Source organism: Gopherus evgoodei, chromosome 1 (assembly GCF_007399415.2).
Source record: "Gopherus evgoodei ecotype Sinaloan lineage chromosome 1, rGopEvg1_v1.p, whole genome shotgun sequence".
Taxonomy (NCBI): Eukaryota; Metazoa; Chordata; order Testudines; family Testudinidae; genus Gopherus; species Gopherus evgoodei.
This window is the reverse complement of record NC_044322.1, coordinates 45,158,977-45,178,560: the sequence shown is the minus strand read 5'-3', so window position 1 is coordinate 45,178,560 and position 19,584 is coordinate 45,158,977. Positions and strand designations below refer to the sequence as shown.

At 44.4% G+C, this 19,584-nt stretch overlaps 1 protein-coding gene across 4 annotated transcripts in view; it reads right to left on the bottom strand.

The window, feature by feature from the left end:
• Nucleotides 1–19,584, bottom strand: part of PDS5B (PDS5 cohesin associated factor B) — a 261,481-nt gene that overhangs the window by 189,304 nt on the left and 52,593 nt on the right. For 3 of the 4 annotated variants that reach the window (XM_030563149.1, XM_030563141.1, XM_030563158.1), the window contains one exon: nucleotides 16,788–16,991. In XM_030563149.1, coding sequence (XP_030419009.1) covers nucleotides 16,788–16,991 — 204 coding nt within the window. Of the gene's footprint in view, nucleotides 1–16,080; nucleotides 16,151–16,787; nucleotides 16,992–19,584 lie in introns of those variants that run through there. The other variant, XM_030563168.1, reaches the window with a different exon arrangement.

Genomic DNA, 19,584 nt, shown 5'->3' with positions numbered 1-19,584 from the left:
CTGGCCACTTCCTTGTGGCCCCAGTAATCTCTTTGCCCTTGTTTCAGGGCCTCAGCCTGCAAAGCCCAGCAGCCAGCCAGGAGCTGTCTCTCGTTCCCCCAGCCCTGCTAACAGTACTTCTCTATCCAGGGTGCTGGCAGTTCTCTCAGCCCTCCAGAGACACAGTCCTTCCTCCATCGGTTCCTATCAGAGAACTGCCCTCCTCTGCCCTGCAGCTCCTTTTTTATACGTGCCTGACTGGTTGCTCCCTTCAGCACTTTTCTGATTGGCTGCCTCCTGCGCAGTCTCCCTAGGGCTCTATTAACCCCTTAGAGCCCAGTGTGCAGGTGCCCCGTCACGGGATCCTTATTTTGTGTTGGGGAAACAATACACTTATCCTTTCAAAAATACCAACACAGAACCAAAGTCACCTACTGAAGATTTAGAAACCCTACAGTCCTCTTTGGACCCATAGAAAAAAAAGACATCCCATTTTTTAAAAAGGGACAAAACCTTTCTGAACCACAGCTTTTTCTTCAAGAAAGTGGTGGAACGGGAAGCATGTCAGGATGGGGCAGCCAACTTATTTCTTCTCAGAAGCTAAGGACAAAAAAATCCAACCCTAAGACAGACAGGCTGACGTATTTAAAATGGTTCAGGGTAAAGCCATGACAGAAGCCAATTCAGACTAAATAAAACTAGTCTCATGGTAGAGGATACAGAAGGAACACTCTTCATCATTTTCAAGGCAAATACCAAAGGGACATGGCCGTCATGCAGATCAAATGGCATCAAATTGACCTTTATCTAGATCTTAAAATGGTCTGGCTGCATACTTCATCTGTCCATCACTCACTCACTCACTATCTCATCGCACCATCAAAGCTTTTGATGACATGATCACCAACCACAAAGTAGCATTCCTTGATAAACGTGCTTTGTAATTTGTTGGTCTTCATTCCTAGCATATCCATGTAGAGAAAGCTGCCAAAAATCAAACCAGTAAAAATGGAAACTGTTGCTGTGTTTGGCTATGAATATTCTCATTGCTGATCTCATCCTACTACATAATATGGAGCAGCTGACGATGACAAGAATCAGGAAAAAGTCAATTCATCACTCTTCAACCTTCCCCAGTGCTTCTTCCACATCTCACAGCTATACAATAGTGGTTCTATAGATCTGCAACTTCGTGGTAAGCTTTGATATTACTATGTCTTCACAGAATCCACTAAAAGGTTTGGAACACAGAAATTGTTGCTGCAAAGAGAACATCCACATCTTTTGAGCAGTATTGTCTATGATGCTGCCCTAGTATTTGACAGCTCCCATCTGCTCAATATACTATCCAAACAAGTCAAGACTGACCTGGTTGTAATCTAGAATTAGAGACTACTTGATAGTAACAGCCAAGAACCTGGTTTCATCCAGATGATAACTAGATCAGCACACTCTGCTTCTTACCCAATCAGATTGGTCCCCAGCTGCAAAGATTCACCATAGTGAGTCAACAAGGCAACATCACTGGCACATTCAACGTCTCAAAGCAAAACGATATGTTCAGCTAAACACCACTGACATTTGCCTCCTCAAGCGTATCCATTAATCAATGTTTATACTGAACAACAATGGAGAAAGGACACAGCCTCGCCAAACTCTTATAGGAAACAATGACATGTAGCTACCATTAAGTGGAATGCAACTTACTGCTCTATTATAGAGCTTTTTCATTAATAACACTATTTTCCCAGAAGTGCCAAGTCACCTCACCGGAGAGCTTGCAATCTTGCTCAATGCACTGAATCAAAAGCCCAATGGAAGTCTACAAGTGCTACACACAGTTTATTAAATTCAGTCATCTTGCCATAGCTGTCTCAAACTAAAAATCTGATCGACAGTGCAGCAATTTGGTCCTAAAGCCACAATGAATAGCCACATGAGTAGTCACAAACTGCATCACTGATTTCTGATATTAATACAGAAGAAAAGATTTTCTCTGGGATCGAGAACATTATAGTACTTCCATAGCTGCTACATTTGGCCTTCTCAAGATCAAGAGCAGTGACATGATCACAGTAGTACCCATGTGCAGAACAAATATTTGATAATGGACTCTTCAATCTAACAGCCAAAGGCAGAAAATGATCCAAGGGTTGGAAGTCGAAGCTAGACAGATTCAGAATAGAAATGAGGCTCAAATTTTTAACAATAATGCAAATTAGCAAGGGTTGCAGAGGATTCTCCATCACTGGCAATTTTTAAATCACAGAAATGTAGGACTACAAAGGACCTTGATAGGTCATCTAGCCCAGTCCCCTGTACTGAGGCAGGACTAAATATTATCTAGACCAGTTCTGACCAGGTGTTTGTCTCACCTGTTCTTAAAAACCTCCAATAACGGAGATTCCACTACCTCCAGAGGTAATTTGTTCCAGTGCTTAGCTACACTTTCAGTTAGGAAGTTTTTCTTAACATCTAACCTAAATCTCCCTTGCTGCAATTTAGGCCCATGACTTCTCTTCCTGTCCTCAGTGGATGAGGAGAACAATTTTTCTCTCTCCTCTTTATAAGACATGGTTACCTACCTTTCATAACTGTTGATCTTCCAAGATATGCTGCTCATGTCCATTCCATATTAGATGTGTGCACGCCCATGTGCACAGCTACCACAGATTTTTCCCTTTGTGGTATCTGGAGGACTGGCTTTGGTGCCCTCTGAAGTCCTGTACTCTGTGCACGGGTACATGGGGCACTACCAGCCCTGCACCCTCTCAGTTCCTTCTTGCTATGAACTCCAACTGCAAGGAAGGAGGGCAGGTCATGGAATGGACATGAGCAACACATCTCAAAGAATCACCATTACAAAAGATAAGTAACCATTTTTTCTTGAGTGCTTGTTCATGTCGATTCCATGTGACACTCAAGCAGCATCCCTGGAGATGAGCTCTGGTTCACGGAAGTGCTATTTGCAACACTGCTCTGCCGAAGCTGACACTGTCCTGGGCTTGCTGGGTGATGGCATAACTGGACATGAAGGTATTGACTGAAGACCTGGTAGCAGCTCTGTAGGTATCTTGGATCACTACCTGTGCAAGTAAGGCTGCTGATGAAGCTTGTGCTCTGGTGAAATGGGCAGTCACGATAACTGGTGGTGACACCCCTGCCTGTTCATAGCAGAATTTGATGCATGTGATTTTCCACAAGGAGATTCTCTAAGAGGAAACCAGTAGACCTTTCATCCTGTCCACCACTGCGACAGAGCTGTGTCAACTTAGGGAAAGGTTTGGTTCTCTCAGTGTAGAAGACTAAGGCCCACCTAACATTCAAAGAGGGTAAGCAACGCTCCTTGTTAGTCCTGTGAAGCTTCAGAAAAGAAAAAAAAGACCAGTAGGAAGATATCCTGATATTATCAAACTGTGACACCAGCTGTAGTAAGCTGTAGAGGCACAGCTGGACCTTCTCCTTATAGAACACCAATGTTCTTAAGTCATAGGTTCCAATGTCAATGCTCCCATCCTGGAGATCCCTCAGGCTGAAGTAATTGCTACCAGGAAAGAGACCTTCCACGAGAGGAGCAGCAGGTGACAAATGGCTCCAAGAGAACCGGGAGAGCTCGAGATAAGTCCCACAGAGGGATTGGGTCACGAACCTGGGAGTAAACTCTCTCCAACCCTTTCAGGAACCTGATCATCATTTCATGGTAGAAGACTGATCTGCCCTGACTCAGAGGATGGAGAAGGCCCAGAGAGCTGCCAAGTGCATCTTTATCGACAAAAGGGCCAGGCCTTGACACTTGAGATGGAACAGGTAGTCCAAGATAGACTGTACTGAGGATTCCGTTCCAAGGGCCATCATGTAAACTGCCTTCTCTTAACCAAGTAAGCCACTCTGGTAGAAGGTTCTCTCTTACCCAACAAGATTTGCTGGACTTGCACAGAGCAGACTTGTTCCTCTATATTAAGCCATGCAGAAGCAACACTGTCAAGTGCAGGGACGGTTGGTTTGGATGAAGCAGCTAGCCCTGATCCTGCAAGAGCATGTCCGGACATAAAATGGGACACCAATGGCGCCACGGACAAGAGGTCCAGCACCATGCTGAACCAGTGTTGGCACGGCCATGCAGGGGCTACCAGGATTGTCTCTCTTGATCTTTAGAAGGACCCTTGTGAACTAGGGTTATCAGTAGGAAAGCATACAGTATCCTCCATATCCATGGAAGCAGGAAGGTGTCAGACAGGGAACTTCTGTTAAGCCCACACATCAAGCAGAACTGCTGACACTTTCTGTTCTGTCTGGAAGCGAACAGGTCCACCTGGGGAGTCCCCCACCTCTGGAAGATTATACTGACCACCTCCAGGTGGAGTGACCACCCATTGTGAGAGAAGGACCTGCTGAGGCAATCTGCCAGCACATTCCGGGCACCCAGGAGGCGCAACACCTCGAGGTGGATGACATGCTACATGCAGAAATCTCACAGACGAAGAGCTTTTTCAGTCTTCAAGAGTGGGTCTCGCCTTCCTTGCTGACGTAGAATATTGAGTTGTATTGTCTGTCATGATCTTCACCACCTCACCCCTCAAGTAGGACAGGAACACCTGGTAGGCCAAGCATATCACTATGAGTTCCTTCACATTTATATGAGGGAAGCAGTCCTGGGACCAGAAGCCCTTAGTGCTGAGGACATCACAGTGGGCTCCCCACCCCAGATCCAAAACGTCAGTGACCAGTGTCACTGAAGAGTATGGGGCTACAAAGGGGATCCCGTTCAACATCAACCATGGATCCATCCACCAGTCCAGGGATAAGACGTACAATGGGACTGTGACAAACAGGTCCAAGTCATGCCTGCCGGGGGCAAAGACTGACAGCAATTACATCTGCAGGTGTCTGAGGCACAGCCACGCATGCTGTACCACATAAGTACACACTACCTTGTCGTCTAGTAGCCTGAGACATACTCCGGTGCTTGTGAGTGGGTGTGCTGTGATATACACAATAAAAGTTCCAACATTACTCAGGACCGGAAATCCGGTAGGAAGGCTCTGGCCTGAGTGGAGTCAAGCACTGCCCCTATAAACTCTGTTTTCTGAAGTGATGTCAGAATTGATTTATGTTCATTTATAAGCAGGCCCAGCTTTTGACAGGTGGCCCGTAACAAACTGATGCTGTGCTGAACCTGGGATCACAAACGGCCCTTGATTAACCAGTCACTCAGGTATGAATAGATCTGCACACCTGGGATGTTGCAGGTAAGTTGCTACGACTGCCATGCACTTTGTGAAAACTCTCAGAGCCGATGATAGACCAAAGCTCAATGCTGTGAATTGCTAAGAGCGCTGACCCACCACAAACCAGAAGAATCTCCTATGCCCACAGGAAATAAGTGTCTTAAATTGAGGGTAGCGTGCCACTCTCCCAGATCCAAGGAGGGGATGATCGAGGCCAGGGACACTATGCAGAACTTTAATTTTTTGAGATATTTGTTACTCAATGCAGGTCCAAGATGGACCTGAGGCCCCCTTTGGCATTCAGGATTAGGAAATATCAGGAATAAAACCCTTCTCCCCTCAGCTCTCAAGGAAATTCCTCTACAGCCCCCACACGCAGGGGGGCTCATCCTGGACAAGAAGTTGCTCATGAGAAGGGTCCTTGAAGAGGGACGAGGAAGGGGGGGTGGGAGCAAGGAGTGGAAGAGAACTGTAGGGTATATCCAATCGCTCCTGTGTTGAGCACCCAACAGTCTGAGGTAACATGGGACCATCCAGTAAGAAGGAGACAAACAGTCCAGAAACAGATGGGGGGGGATGGATCCTGAAGCAAGTCCGGTACGCCATTCTCAGGTACACTCTGAAAATCCCTACCGCAAAGCCACCAGGGTGTCTTGGAGTCCGACTGGGAAGTCAAGGCAGACAGAGTGAGTTGATGGCACTTATAATCTCTATCCCCTTCTCTTATAGGGTCTTTGGCGAGGTGGGCCCAAGAACCTAGGAGGTGGTGACGGCCAGAAGTGCCTCCATGAGGTTGGCAGCGTGTGCAGGACCAAGGAAAACTGAGGGACACTCAAATCTTTCAGTCCATGCAACCTGGTGTCAGTCTGTTCTGAGAACAACGCATTGCCTTCAAAAGGAAGGTCCTGGAACAGGTGCTGCAACTCGCAGGAGAGTCTCAAGGATTGTAGCCACGAACTGTGCCACAAACACTGTCAACCAAATTGGCCACGTCCAGGGCAGCCTGGAGAGAGGCTACTTCCTTGCCCTCTACCATAACGGCCAAGAACTCCTGTCTCGCCTCCTGAGACAGGAAGTACTTAAATTTGGCCACTGTGTTCCAGATATTGAAGTCATAGCTCCCCAACAATGCTTGCTGGTGGGAGATATGCAGTTGCAGGCTGGCCGTCGAATAAACCTCTCTCCCAAATAAGTCCAGATTTTTAATGTCTTTATTTTAATGGGATTCACTAGTTTGCCCCTGCCTGTATTGTTCGTTAGTGGCCAAGACCACTAGTGACCCTTGGGGAAGGGTGTGAGTACATGTACTCATAGCCCTTGGCAAGAACATAGTACTTCGCTGCCCTTTTGATGCTGGGGACAGAGAAAACGGGCTTTGCCACAGTGCCTTGACCAGCTTGAGTACCCCATCATACTGGGAGTGCCACCTCAGAGGGAATGGCTGCAGCCGACATATCAAAGAGGTTGTTCACAGGTTCCTTAATCTCCTCAGCCTTCAACCCCAAGTTGAAGGCAATGCATTTGACCAGCTCCTGGTGGGCTCAAAACGCATCCACTAGCAGTAGGTTGGTGGGGCTCATGACTGACTCATCCAGAGAGCATGAGGAAAAGGCCGTTACCACAGAAGGGGATGACTCTTCCTCCACAGTCAGGGCCAATGGCACCGGAGTTGTAGGGGTTTCGGTACTGGCTCCCAGGTCCGAGTTGGTCTCCAGTGGTGGTTGCCGGGTTGGCACCTGAGTCCGCCTCTGGGAGACTACATGGCTGGGAATATAGTCCCTGCATCAATGGGGACCCCAACGGGGTCAAATAAGGCCATTGCACTGGCCATTTCCCTGGCAGACAAGCTATCAACAGACCTGCAACAGAGTCCGGTGTGTACGGCTGATGTCAGTGCTGTGATGTGGGAGGGGCAGATTCCTCCCCAGACTCTAATGAGCACTCCTCCCTCTGACCAGGGAGGAGCTGTCGCTACCATCTCCTGCCAGCTGTGATGCAGAGAGCAGAGTCACACCTGGGACTGGTGGCAGGGAGCAATAACCACTGCCATAGTGCTGGAGAGGTATGACATGGCAATGGGGAGCAGTGCTGAGAGACTGGTGACAGAGGCCAGTGATTGGTGCCGTGACACCGGAGATCAACGTCATGGATCCAGCGACTGGTGACAGGACAAGGACCTGCACTGGGTCAAGGCCGACTGGGGCAGCCCCATCAAGGGCTTCTATCTTGGAGGTGACCACCTTTGCTAATGGGTGGCAGTCTCTAGGCATGGGCAGCACCAGGAGCGATAGGAGGCCTTCTGCCACCTGAAGAGCCTCCAGCATTGAGGGAGCTCGAAGATGTAGGGGTCCCTAACTGCTTTTAGGAGTCAGCAGTGGGTCCTGAACAGGGCTGAGTGTCCTAGGAGGCATATCTGCCGGCAACTGTAGCTCTTGAAAAGATGAGCAACCTGGCGTGGGTGTCACTTTTATTAGGAATTTGCTGCCTGTCTCTCTGCAGCCCATGGGAGCAGCCCCTGTTGCCATGCTGTTTTTTGTGCCCCTTCTTCAGCATGAGGGGGAAGGAGAACAGTGCCGGGAAGAGCCCTGTGCCAACAGAGCACTCTGCACTGGGGCCAATGTGCTCAGTGCTAAGTCAGCAGCACGGCTCCAAAGCCAGATGAACAGCAGCTTCCATTAACAGGCCCTTCAAACAAATGTCCCTGTCCTTAAGAGTGTATGGCCTGAAGCCCTTGCAGATCCTTTCTGAACCTTGCTATAATTTTGGCCTTCACAACATCCCCTGACAAAGAGTTCCAGAGCTTGACTGGGCATGATGTGAAGAAGTATTTCCCTGTGCTTGTTTTAAACCTGCTATTAATTTCACTGGGTGACCTCGGCTCTTGTGTGATGTGAAGGAGTAAATAACACTTCCTTATTCATTTTCTCTAAACTATTAATGATTTTATAGACCAATATCACATCCCTTCTTATTCATCTCTTCTCCAAGCTGAAAAGTCCCAGTCTTATGAACCTCTCTTCGCATGGAAGCTGTTGCATACCCTTAATTATTGTTTAATGCCCTTCTCTGTACCTTTTCCAAATCTAATGTATTTTTCAGAGGTGGTGACCTAAACTTCACACAGTATTCAAGATGCGGGCATACCCTGGATTTATACACCAGCATTATGATATTTTCTGTCATATTGATTCCTTTCTCAATGGTTCCTATCATGGTTAGCTTTTTTTTGACCGCAGTTGCACACTGAGGAGATGTTTTCAGAGAACTATCCACTATGACTCCAAGATCTCTTTCTTGAGCAATAACAGCTAATTTAAATCCCATCATTTTGTATGTATGTTGGGATTATGTTTTCCAGTGTGCATTAATTTGCATTTAACAACATTGAATTTCATCTGCCATTTCTGTTGCCTACTCATCCTTTGTAATTCTTCACAGTCTCCTTTGGACTTCGCTACCTTGAATAATTTTCTATCATCTGCAAATTTTGCTACCTCACTGTTTACCTCATTTTCCAGATCATTTATTAGTATGTTCAACAGTACTGGTACAGATCCCTGGGGGATCTTGCTATTTCTCTTGCTTCATTCTTAAAACTGACCATTTACTCCTAACCTTTGTTTCCTATCCTTTAACCAGTTACTGATCTTTGAGAGGACCTTCGTTCTTATCCCATGACTGCTGACTTTGCTTAAGAGAGAACCTTCAGTGAGGGATCTTGCCAAAGGCTTTCAGAAAGTCCAACAACATTATATCCATTGGATCATCTTTGTCCACATGTTGGTTGACCCCTCTCAAAGAATTCTAGTAGATTGGTGAGGTATGATTTCCCCTTACAAATGCCATGTTGACTCTTCCCCAACAGTCATGTTTATCTGTGTTCTGATAATTCTGTTCTTTACTAGAGTTTCAACTCATTTGCCTGGTACTGAAGTTAGGCTTACTGGATTGTAATTTCCAGAATCCTCTATAGAGCCTTTTTAAAAAGGTGGTATCATATTAGCTATTCTCCAGTCATCAGGTACAGAAGCTGATTTAAATTATAGGTTACGTTCCACAGTTAGTACTACCGCAATTTCATATTTGAGTTCCTTCACAATTGTTTGGTGAATACCATCTGGTGCTGGTGACTTAGTACTATCAAATTTATCAGTTTGTTTCAAAACCTCCTTTATTCATACCTCAATCTGGGACAGTTACTCAGATTGGTCCCTAAGAAGAATGGCTCGGGTATGGTACTCTCTCTCATACTCTGCAGTGAAGACTGATGCAAATAATTCATTTAGCTTCTCCTTATTCTCCATTTTATAAATACAGTAGAACCTCAGGCTTACGAACACCAGCGTTACAAACTGACCAGTCAACCACACAGATGCATCTGACGAAGTGGGTATTCACCAACGAAAGCTTATGCTCCAATAAGTCTTTTAGTCTGTAAGGTGCCACAGGACTCTTTGTCCCGTATTGTAGACAGTTACAGAACAACCTGTCTATAGAAGTTTCTTCATTAAGCCAGTCGGATTTCTGTATCCTATCTAACCTAAATATTCTCAGAATCCACATAACTGGATTTTCCCCCCCCCATTTTACTGAGTTCTTGGGCTCAAATACAGGATCTCTCCTGCACACCTCTATTACACCCACCACACACTCCTCTACTTAGAAAAGAGATGAATAGTCACAAGTCTTTTCAATATATCTTCCTATGGGATTCTCTCCAGCAGAGCACACATTCTCGTTGATCCTGACACCCTGAACTAGTCATACACATTGCTGAGTTCTAAACTAACTATTTAGAAAACCTCTGGGCACCACTGTGGACAGTTCATTGAGAACTTCAGTGCAATGTGTAGTGACAACCAAAGAAAACAAAACAAAAAACAAGATTAGAGACTATTACACAAATTATATTCAAACATTAAAGGTTACAAAGAAAGGCATTCAGGAGTTAAGGTTCCACAGGCATTTCCTAACATATAATAGTAAATACGCATTACGATACAGTCTTTAATTATATGATCACATAATAGGTTTTCTACAGGCCACTGATTCATTCAGTTCACAAGATGGACAGAACTTATTTAATGAGCTGCTAACTCAGTCTTTTTTCCCCTCCTCATTGTTCAGTGCATGTACACAGACCTTGTTTACTACACCCTCTTCAAATCCTACTCTGAAGACAAAACTGTAATTTCCTCATGGGCTTTTCTATGAAACTCATCACCATAATATTTGAATGCTTCACAAACAGTCACAATCTCCCTGTGAAGTGAAGCAGAAATATTACTCCCATTTCACAAACAGGGAAGTGAGGCATAGACAGAAGATCAAGAATATCCATTAACTTTGAGTGCCCAGTTTGAGACCAAGAATCTGATTTTTTCAGAGTACTCAGCATTGTATATGTTCCAGTCACATCTTCCGCTGACTTCAGCTGAGTCCTCAGCACTTAAGCAAAATCAGACCCCAACGTCTCAAGGGAAATGAGAAAAAACAATTGCTGATGACCTCCAACAAGAAGTCTGGTAAATGACTTGCTCATCATCACACAGGAACAGAATTAAACTATCTTGAGCAGCATCCAACTAGCCTTAACCATAAGACCTTAACCTTCCACAGTCCCTAGGCTCATTCATTATAGACCTTCCAACTTCTGGACAAATGAGACAGGTTCTTACAGACAATAGTCTCCTTAACTACACAACCCTGATTCACCTCCAGAGCAGATCCATCCTGCATACTGAAGGAGTCAGGAGTCCCATGGAAAAATAGTATATGATCATGTAATTAAGGACTATCATAATGTATACGAACTGGGAATCTTAACTCTACCATTTCCTAATTTTGACTGCTCGACTTTGGAACCTCAGTAATGTTCTTTTAACACAAAGAGAGAGAATATATATGTAATTTACCAGACTTTAAAAAAGCTAACACATTCCATGATGTGGTACAGTAACTCCTCACTTAACGTTGTAGTTATGTCCCCTTCCCTCCCTTGCCTCCTGAACAATGCAAACCAGCTGATTGTCCTGAGCAGGAAGCGTGGCAGGAGCCTACTTGCCAAGTCCTCGCTCCTCCCCCCGCCTTCTGCCCATGACAATCAGCTGGTTTGCAGCCTTCAGAAGGGAGGAGGAAGGAGCGAAGATGCAGCATGTCACGTGAAGGGGGGAGGAGGTGTGGAGGGAGAAGAGATGGGTCAAAGGTGGGGGCTTGGGGAAAGGGGTGGAGTGGATGGGCCAAAGGTTGAGCCCCCTCCCCCCGGCAAAGTCAGTGCCTGTGCTTGCAAGAAAAGCAAGAGGAGCAGCCGGATAATCCATCCTCTTCCATTCTGACTCCACCACCTCAACCAAGCTTCATACTCAGCAATGACAACTGCAGTATTAAAAATTGTTTTTTTTAAATTGTTTAAAAACTTATACCTGTATTAAATTGCTTGTTTAATAACTTATATAATGCCTTTTGTCTGGCAAAAAAAAATTTCCCTGGAACCTAACCCCCCCCTTATTTACATTAATTCGTATGAGGAAATTGGATTTGCTTAACATCATTTTGCTTAAAGTCACATTTTTCAGGAACATAACTACAATGTTAAGTGAGGAATTACTGTACTCTCAGTTCTGATACCCAAACACCATGCCATTCTGCAGCAGCTGAGTAGTCATTACAGGTAAGTCTGACTTTGCTTCTGAAGCTCTGGGCTGGAGCATATTCAGTCACTATTCAGAGATGGTGCACATGCACATAAAGGATCTGTGAGAAGACTAATGATATTCTCTCCCTCTGAGGGGATGATACATTTGCAGCCTCCACTAGCAATTGTGAGGGGATGGAGCATGGTCAGTGAAGACAATCTTTGGAGATTTTAGCTGCTGAACTCTATATCAGTCTCTACTAAACAGGTAAGAATTGAGATTTTTCAAAGTCCTATCATTTAGCCAAATTAGGGCAGATTTTCACAGGAACAGCAAAGACAAAAGTCACCCGCCTGTCACATTTCAAGTCCCTGCTCCCAAGTATAGGGACACTAGAGTGTCTCAAAGAGAGAAAGTGTCCCCAATATTTTTTAAAATGACAAAGCAATGTATTCTTCTCTAGCTTCATTCTCAGAAACAGCTGAAACATTTTGGATGGAGTTTTCACACACTAACTTCAGCCTGAGTCAGACATCCAGCATGGAAAATTTCAGACCAAACGGTCAAAGTTCAGCGAAGTTATATGGCTCTGAAAATAGGCTCTTACAACAGCAAGTGTCAAGACAACTTTAATAGGTGGACTACTGACTCCACTTATACCAAGGAATAGGACAGAAAACACTGATTTACGTAATGGTATTATAATTCCAATTATATGCCCTAACTGTGCTCATATATTTTAAAGGCCAAAAAGAATCATAGGCTTTTAATGCCAGAAGGCACAACTATTAACATTTAAGTCTGACTTTCTTATCTCAAAACACAGAATTTCACCGAGTCTTAGATTGAACCCATAGCTTCTGGTTGAGCTACAACATATCTGTCAGAAAGATGTTGAATTTTGATTTAATTTGGGGCCAGTCACATTCTCAAAAAAAGATATAGCAGAAACAGAGTTTCTGAGACGGGTGACAAAAAAGTTAGATTGGAGACCTAGATTTCAATTTTTGTTACCTAACACGAGACAGCTTAAAATGGCCTAGTTTTTACAGTGCAGGGATCACTCCTCAGATCAATCTCCCTCTTCCTCAAGAGAAGTTGTGCACAACCTTCTAATTGCAGGATATTCTATGTGAATTCTGAGGACAACACTGTATTAACTGCACTATCAGATTATTTCATGGGAGACTCAAGGCAACAGGGCAACAAACCTTTGAGTGGGCCTTAGAGGCTGACGCTCAACCTCAATTTCCGACTAAAACAATGTATGCCTGATTAAAAAGCCAGAAAGATTTAGAAGGAAAATAGAGTAAAATCTGGGGAAAAAACAACACACTGGTCCAGAAAGAGGCATTCTTCCTCTTACCTTTATTCCCACATGAATATGAAGAAATTATCGTCATTCTTTGGATCAAAAAGTCTTTAGTCCTGCAACCAGGACACCTGTGAACTCATTTCATGAATATAAACTATCAGTGTGATACACTATACCCCATATTTACTATTTTTACAAGACTACAATAAATTTTGTACAAAGTATGCCTTGTGAGCTACCATATGAAAACTCAATCTACTGAACATTATTGTCCTGGTAAAATGTGTATATCAACACTGCATATAAAGTAACAAGATTCTACATGCTCCAAGTTCAAGAAAACCAGGCACAAACTAGTTTTTCCAGAGACAAAGACACATGGGCGCCTCAGCCAGGTATCAGCATAATTAGACGAACTATTACAGACTATCACCTAGGTAAGTGATCATTCTTTGGCAAGAAGAAGGGTGTGAGCGAGAACTTTACATATTGACAGTGGAACAGCTGGGAGTTTGTCTGTAAACAGATTGGTTGTCGCCTGAACCCCAGCTAGAGATAATCCTCAAAGACAGGAGAAGAGCATAGAGAAACAGTGACCTCCAAATTACCTAGGCTCCTCCCGGTCCTGTCTCTACTGATGGCAGCTACAATGCTTGAAAGACAAAGGAAGCAACATTGAATTGAGGGAGGGAGCCTGGCTGGGAGCCTTTTCAGTAACTACAGACTGCTGTAAGCATATTGTGAGATAAAAATATTTGCTTTGAATCCATTTAGCTTGCTAAATTAAGTATTACCTTGCATATCATTTATTTGCTTCTTAACCAATTCTGCCTTCATGCCTCATTACATGTAATCACTTACAAACTATCTTTCTGTAGTTAAAAAACTTGTTTTATCTAAATCTGTTTGTTTGGGTTGAAGTGTTGTTGTTAGGGTTGTGAGTTCAGTCCTTGAGGGGATCATTAAGGGAACTGGGGTAAAAATGTGTCTGGAGATTGGTCCTGCTTTGAGCAGGGGGTTGGACTAGATGACCTTCTGAGGTCCCTTCCAGCCCTGATAGTCTATGATTCTATCTGTTGGGGAACCTTCACTTGAAATAACAAAGTTTGTACATATCCTATAATAGGGAGTTTGTACATATCTAGATAATACCTAGTCCTGCCATTAGTGCAAGGGACTGGACTAGATGACCTCAAGAACCCTTCCAGTCCTACGATTTTCCATTGATGGAATGACAGACTTTATATGAGTTCATATTGTCCAGTAGAGAGCTGGGCAGTACAAGATGCACATTTCTACAAGTTTTGGTACTGGGAAGTTGTTGGTGTTGGTAAATCATGAGTGGCTGGCCAGAGCATTCATGTAATTCAGTTGGGAGTGATTTTGCATGCTAGGAGTGGTAGTTCTCAGAGCAAAGCAAAGCAGTGTAAAAGGTACCCCAGGATTGGTAAATTGAGGGGACACAGATGTTCAACAGCTCAGACCGTACCCTGTGTAATGTCATACTCAGTCTGCTACATCACTATTTTACAAGAAAGTGACTCCACTATTTGCCCTCTCTTTTTTCATGTCTTTGATGCACTTACAAATTTATCTCTGAAAGGCACAACTCTGAAATCTGCAGACAAAGAAAGACTAGAGAAGTGAAAGCCAAGAGCAAAGAGCAGGAGACAATGAACAAAAAGACAACACTATTTTTTAAATATTAATTTTCACTGCAATTAAACAAAAAAAAAAGACCAACTCATCACTCAAGATTCAGATAATGTAGTGAGAAGTTGTTTGTTTGTTTGTTTTTTGGGAGCGGGGTGGGTAGGAGAGGAAGAAAAGAAGGTAGGACTGGTGTTCAGTGTTCCCTATAATTTTTTACATGCATGTGCGGAATGAATTTTGTTATGTGCACCACTATGGAGGTGATGTGTGGCAGGGATGGGGTCGAGGGGTATGAAGTGTGGGAGGGGGCTCAGGGCTCTGGCTGGGGGTGTGGGTTCTGGGGTGGGGCCAGGGATGAGGGGTCTACAGTGCAGGAGGAAGCTCAGGGCTGGGTTCCCCCCAGCCTTCCCTCTCTCTCCACAGCATCTTGGGGACATGCCATGGGAAAGGCACCTCTTCCTGGCCACCTCTCTCCCCTGCGCTGTGGGAGGGCCACCTATTCCCACTGTCTCTCCTCACCTGCGCCACCCTTAATAGCTTGCTTAGCAGCTTAGAAGGAATTTAGCTGGTATTGATTCCCTTGCACCCTCCATTACAAAAAGAGTAAAGCCATCTAAACTGCCATAATAGGAAAGTTTCTGTAACAAAAAGATGACTTTGCAGCTGTTTAAACTGTCATATTCCCAATCAACCATCTCTATCTAGCTGGGCTATGGGTATTTCAGGTAATGTACAGGAAGGTCACTCTTAAAACTGCAACTTTCAAATTCTCAGCAGAAATTTTCACTCTGTTGGGTGGAGTGTAACACTATAATCTAAACTATTTTCAAACATATCTTTCTTCAATAAAATACTCTCTGCCCTCCAAGGGCATTTCTACACTACAAAATAAACTTGGTCTCTGACTCGGGTTTGAGCCCAAGCCTCCCCATCAGTCCAGCTCAATCAGCAAGCACTCAGGACCCAGGTACTAGAAACTAGATAGAGGAGTGGATTAGAGTCAGAGTCCTGCTGCAGCTCAGGTCCAAGCCCTGTAACTTTGCAGTGTGGACACACTTCAAGTAATGGATAAGACTTAGAAGGTCTGCATAGTGCAGTGTAGACATGTTAGTACAGCTGAGACCTAGGTCCAGCAACTGTAAACTCAGGTTTACAATGCAGCGGGGCACACAAGTGCAGGCTTGGAAATACCATGTCAACAAGCATGGGTCCCACAGAGCCCAAGAGAAATACCCCCAAAATGCTAACTGAAAGCACTAGTGATCACTACCTTAAAAGTGCTGGTAGAGGATTTTGCTGCTGTCTCACAGAAGGATCCTGTGGAAGCTATAGACCTGCCAACACTACTAAAAGGACAGAGGGTAGATATTCTAGTTAATCTCATATTGAAAACAGATATAAAAGTTAATTTCAAAAGCCTTTAAATATTATATATGGAAGCAGAGGCTGCCTGAGATATAAAGTGAGTGAAGTATTATCTTTTATTGAACCAACTCCCGCTGGTGGAAGGTACAAGCTTTCAAGATACACTGAGACTCAGCAGTTCAAAATCTTATAACTTCCATCAACAGAAGTGGTTCAATAAAAGATATTACTTTACCCATCTTGCCTCTTTCATAGGTTGGGACCACAGTTACAACAGTTATGCTTCTCGCCAGTTATATTTGTTACGTCTACAATATAACTGAGTTAGAAGATTTAACAAACATGTTCGTCTCTCGACTTTTATAGCAGTTAAAATTCACAGCACAGACAGAACCTGTGTCCCCATACCTGAGAAATCCAAGGGTTTAACCTGGTTAACTTATTTATTTTGATTTATACAATAACTAGCAACCTGGTGGAACCAGAAATTTGTAAAATCATTCTGCTTGGGATGCAATGGGTAAAATATATTCATTCTGCCTTACTCCCCCACCACCTTTTTTTTTTCCCCCCCTTCAGACATTTTCTCCATTCATGCTTACTTCAACTTACTTTTAGTTTATCTGGTGAAGTGTATGGAGCTTCAGGGGCATAAATTCTGAAAATATCAGCAAGGCAACATGCTACCAGCAAGCGCACGTCTTTATCAGGGTGTTTGAGAAAAAAATCTGAAGCAAGATGTAATGCAAGATTTAGATACAGCTCCTTTTCTTCTTCCGAGTCCTGGTCCATATCCATGAATGTTTTCACAACCATCTACAAAAAAAATTAGATCAATATATAAGTGAAACTCTCTAGGTAAACAGGTCTTCATTCAAAATAAGACAAGAGCTCATGTAATTCTACCCTTTCTCCATCCTCCCAACACTCAGCTTTTGCACAGTTGCTGAAAGTCAAAGTAACATTTAATATACCTCTAAAGCAGCAGTTCTCAAACTGTGGGTCTGGATCCCGAAGTGAGTCCAGATCCTATTTTAATGGGGTTGCCAGAGCTGGCGTTATATTTGCTGGAGCCTGAGGCCGAAGCTAAAGCCCAAGCCCCACTGCCTGGGGCTGAAGCTGAAGCATGAAGGCTTCAGCCTTGCTCCCCAGCCGGGGCGGGGGGGCTTGGGCTTTGGCCTTGGCCTTCCCAACCAGGGCAGTGGGGCTTAGGAGGGCTCAGTCTTCAGTCTCTCCTCAGGGGGTTGGCTAGTAATTTTTGTTGTCAGAAGGGGAGTGCAGGGCAATTAAGTTTGAGAACCACTGCTCTAAAAAGACAAGTCACTGATTCGACTGAGATAAGAGACATGTATACCTTTGCATTAGCCATGCACAGGTAAACCAAGAAAGCAAAAGCAGTCAAACTTTTATTAGGAAGCTTAAATGTCTACTTAAAACACTGTGTCCTTCTAAATGCTGAGAAACCCCAATCTGACTCTTCCCTCCATCCCCTTTATTTTCATTTTGGTATTTTAAGTTTCTGTTCCCTAAAACAAAGGTTGAAACAAGCTTCTCACCAGGACAACCCACCAACCAAAGCAGAGTGCACTGGGTTTCAATGCAATCATATATTAACCCAGGACTTTGTGCAAATTAATACTATTTTTATTATAGTAGCACTAAGCAATCCCAATCAAAAATCAGGGCCAACTGGGCCAAGTCCTGTATAACCATAGAGTAAAAATGATCCATGCCCAGTCTAAATGACAGACCGACAAAGAAAAACTAATAGCCCAGTAAAATATGTTGAAGATGACATTCAGTCACTAGCGCAATTTAAACAAAATGCTTGTTTGAAGGGGATAAAAAGATGTATTATGTTTGGCCCTTTGATTATTTAGCATGAAATTCCAATACCCACTTTCCATATGACAATTTATTTTATGGGCTATTTTTAAACTGGAGAATCTAAGTCATTATATAAGAATTTCTTATTTGAATCCCAGAGATGTAACTATTTTAATTAGTGCAACTGCCACTGGATGTAGCAAAATGGCAATTAAAGCTCAATCCTTCACCTATTGAAGTTAGTGGCAAAATTCCCATTCATTTTAGTGCTACAAGATTAAGGCTTTAAGAGAGAGAAGATTACTTGTTAAGTGGCTCACTTTGCACTTCCTGATAAAATACTTCAAAACAACTATGATATTTTATCACAATATTTTTAGACATGGCAAAATCAGAAGTCTCTTTTGGCTGACCAGATACCAAACCAACCTCATTTATGGCAATTCTCCTGCATGTTTGAAGGACCTTCAGAGATGCTAAACTTCAAGCCACATTAGAAACAGAAGAAGATTAGAATCACACAGCAGTCGAGCACTCCTGCTCCTCCGCACTTAACCATGCAGCAGCCAAGAAGTCAGGTGCAGCGCCTCCAGGTTCAGATGCAGAAGACTGCCATAGTTTTGGGACAGCAGATCCGGCTTGAGTGGTAACTGCACTGGAGCAGCCACCTGAGAGGTTCAGAAGCATACAGAACCAGTGCTGGCGCAACCAAGCCATTGCTACAAGGATCCCCTTCACCCTGTCCTGCTTGATCTTCATGAGAACCCTGCGAATCAATGGCACTGAGGTGAGAAGGCGTACGACAGAGCCCCAGACCACAGGAGCATAAAAGGAGACCCTGTCGATCCCCCAAATAGTGAAGAAAACAGAGCATGTCCTGTTCTGACTGGATGCAAACAGGTCCACCTGGGGAGTCCCCCACCTCTGGAGGATGAAGGTGACCACTTCTGGATGGAGAGACCATTAGTGGTGAGACAAGCTGGTCCCTGCTGAGGTGATCTGCCAAAGCGTTCCTGGCCTAGGGAAGGTGCCTGGCTAAGAGACAGATGTCGTGTTGGAGATAGAAGTCCCAAAGTCTGAGGGCTTCGTGGCAAAGGACAGACAATCTGGCTCTGCCCTGCTTGTTGATATAGAACATAGCCGCTGTAGTGTCTGTCAGGACCTGGACCTCCCTCCTTTTTATGTGAGGTAGGAAGGCTTGGCAGGCCAGGCAAACCATTCTGAGCTTCCTGACGACATGCAGGGAACGATTGTGACTCGATCAATGACCTTGCATGCTGAGATCACCAAGGTGGGCCCCCAACCCTAGGTCCAAGGCATCGGAGATGACGGTCACTGACGGGGATGGAGCTGCAAAGGGAACTCCCTCCAACCTCAATGCAGGACTCTGCCACCAGGTGAGTGATGACAGTACATGGTTCAGAACCCTGACCTCTTGGTCCCATTTGTGTCTGTTGGGGACAGACCGACACAAGCCAGACCTGCAGGGGTCTATTTCGGAGCCGCGCATGCCAGACCATATAAGTACAGGCCACCCATGTGGCCCAATAATTGCAGGCACGCGTGAGCAGTAAGAGGGTGA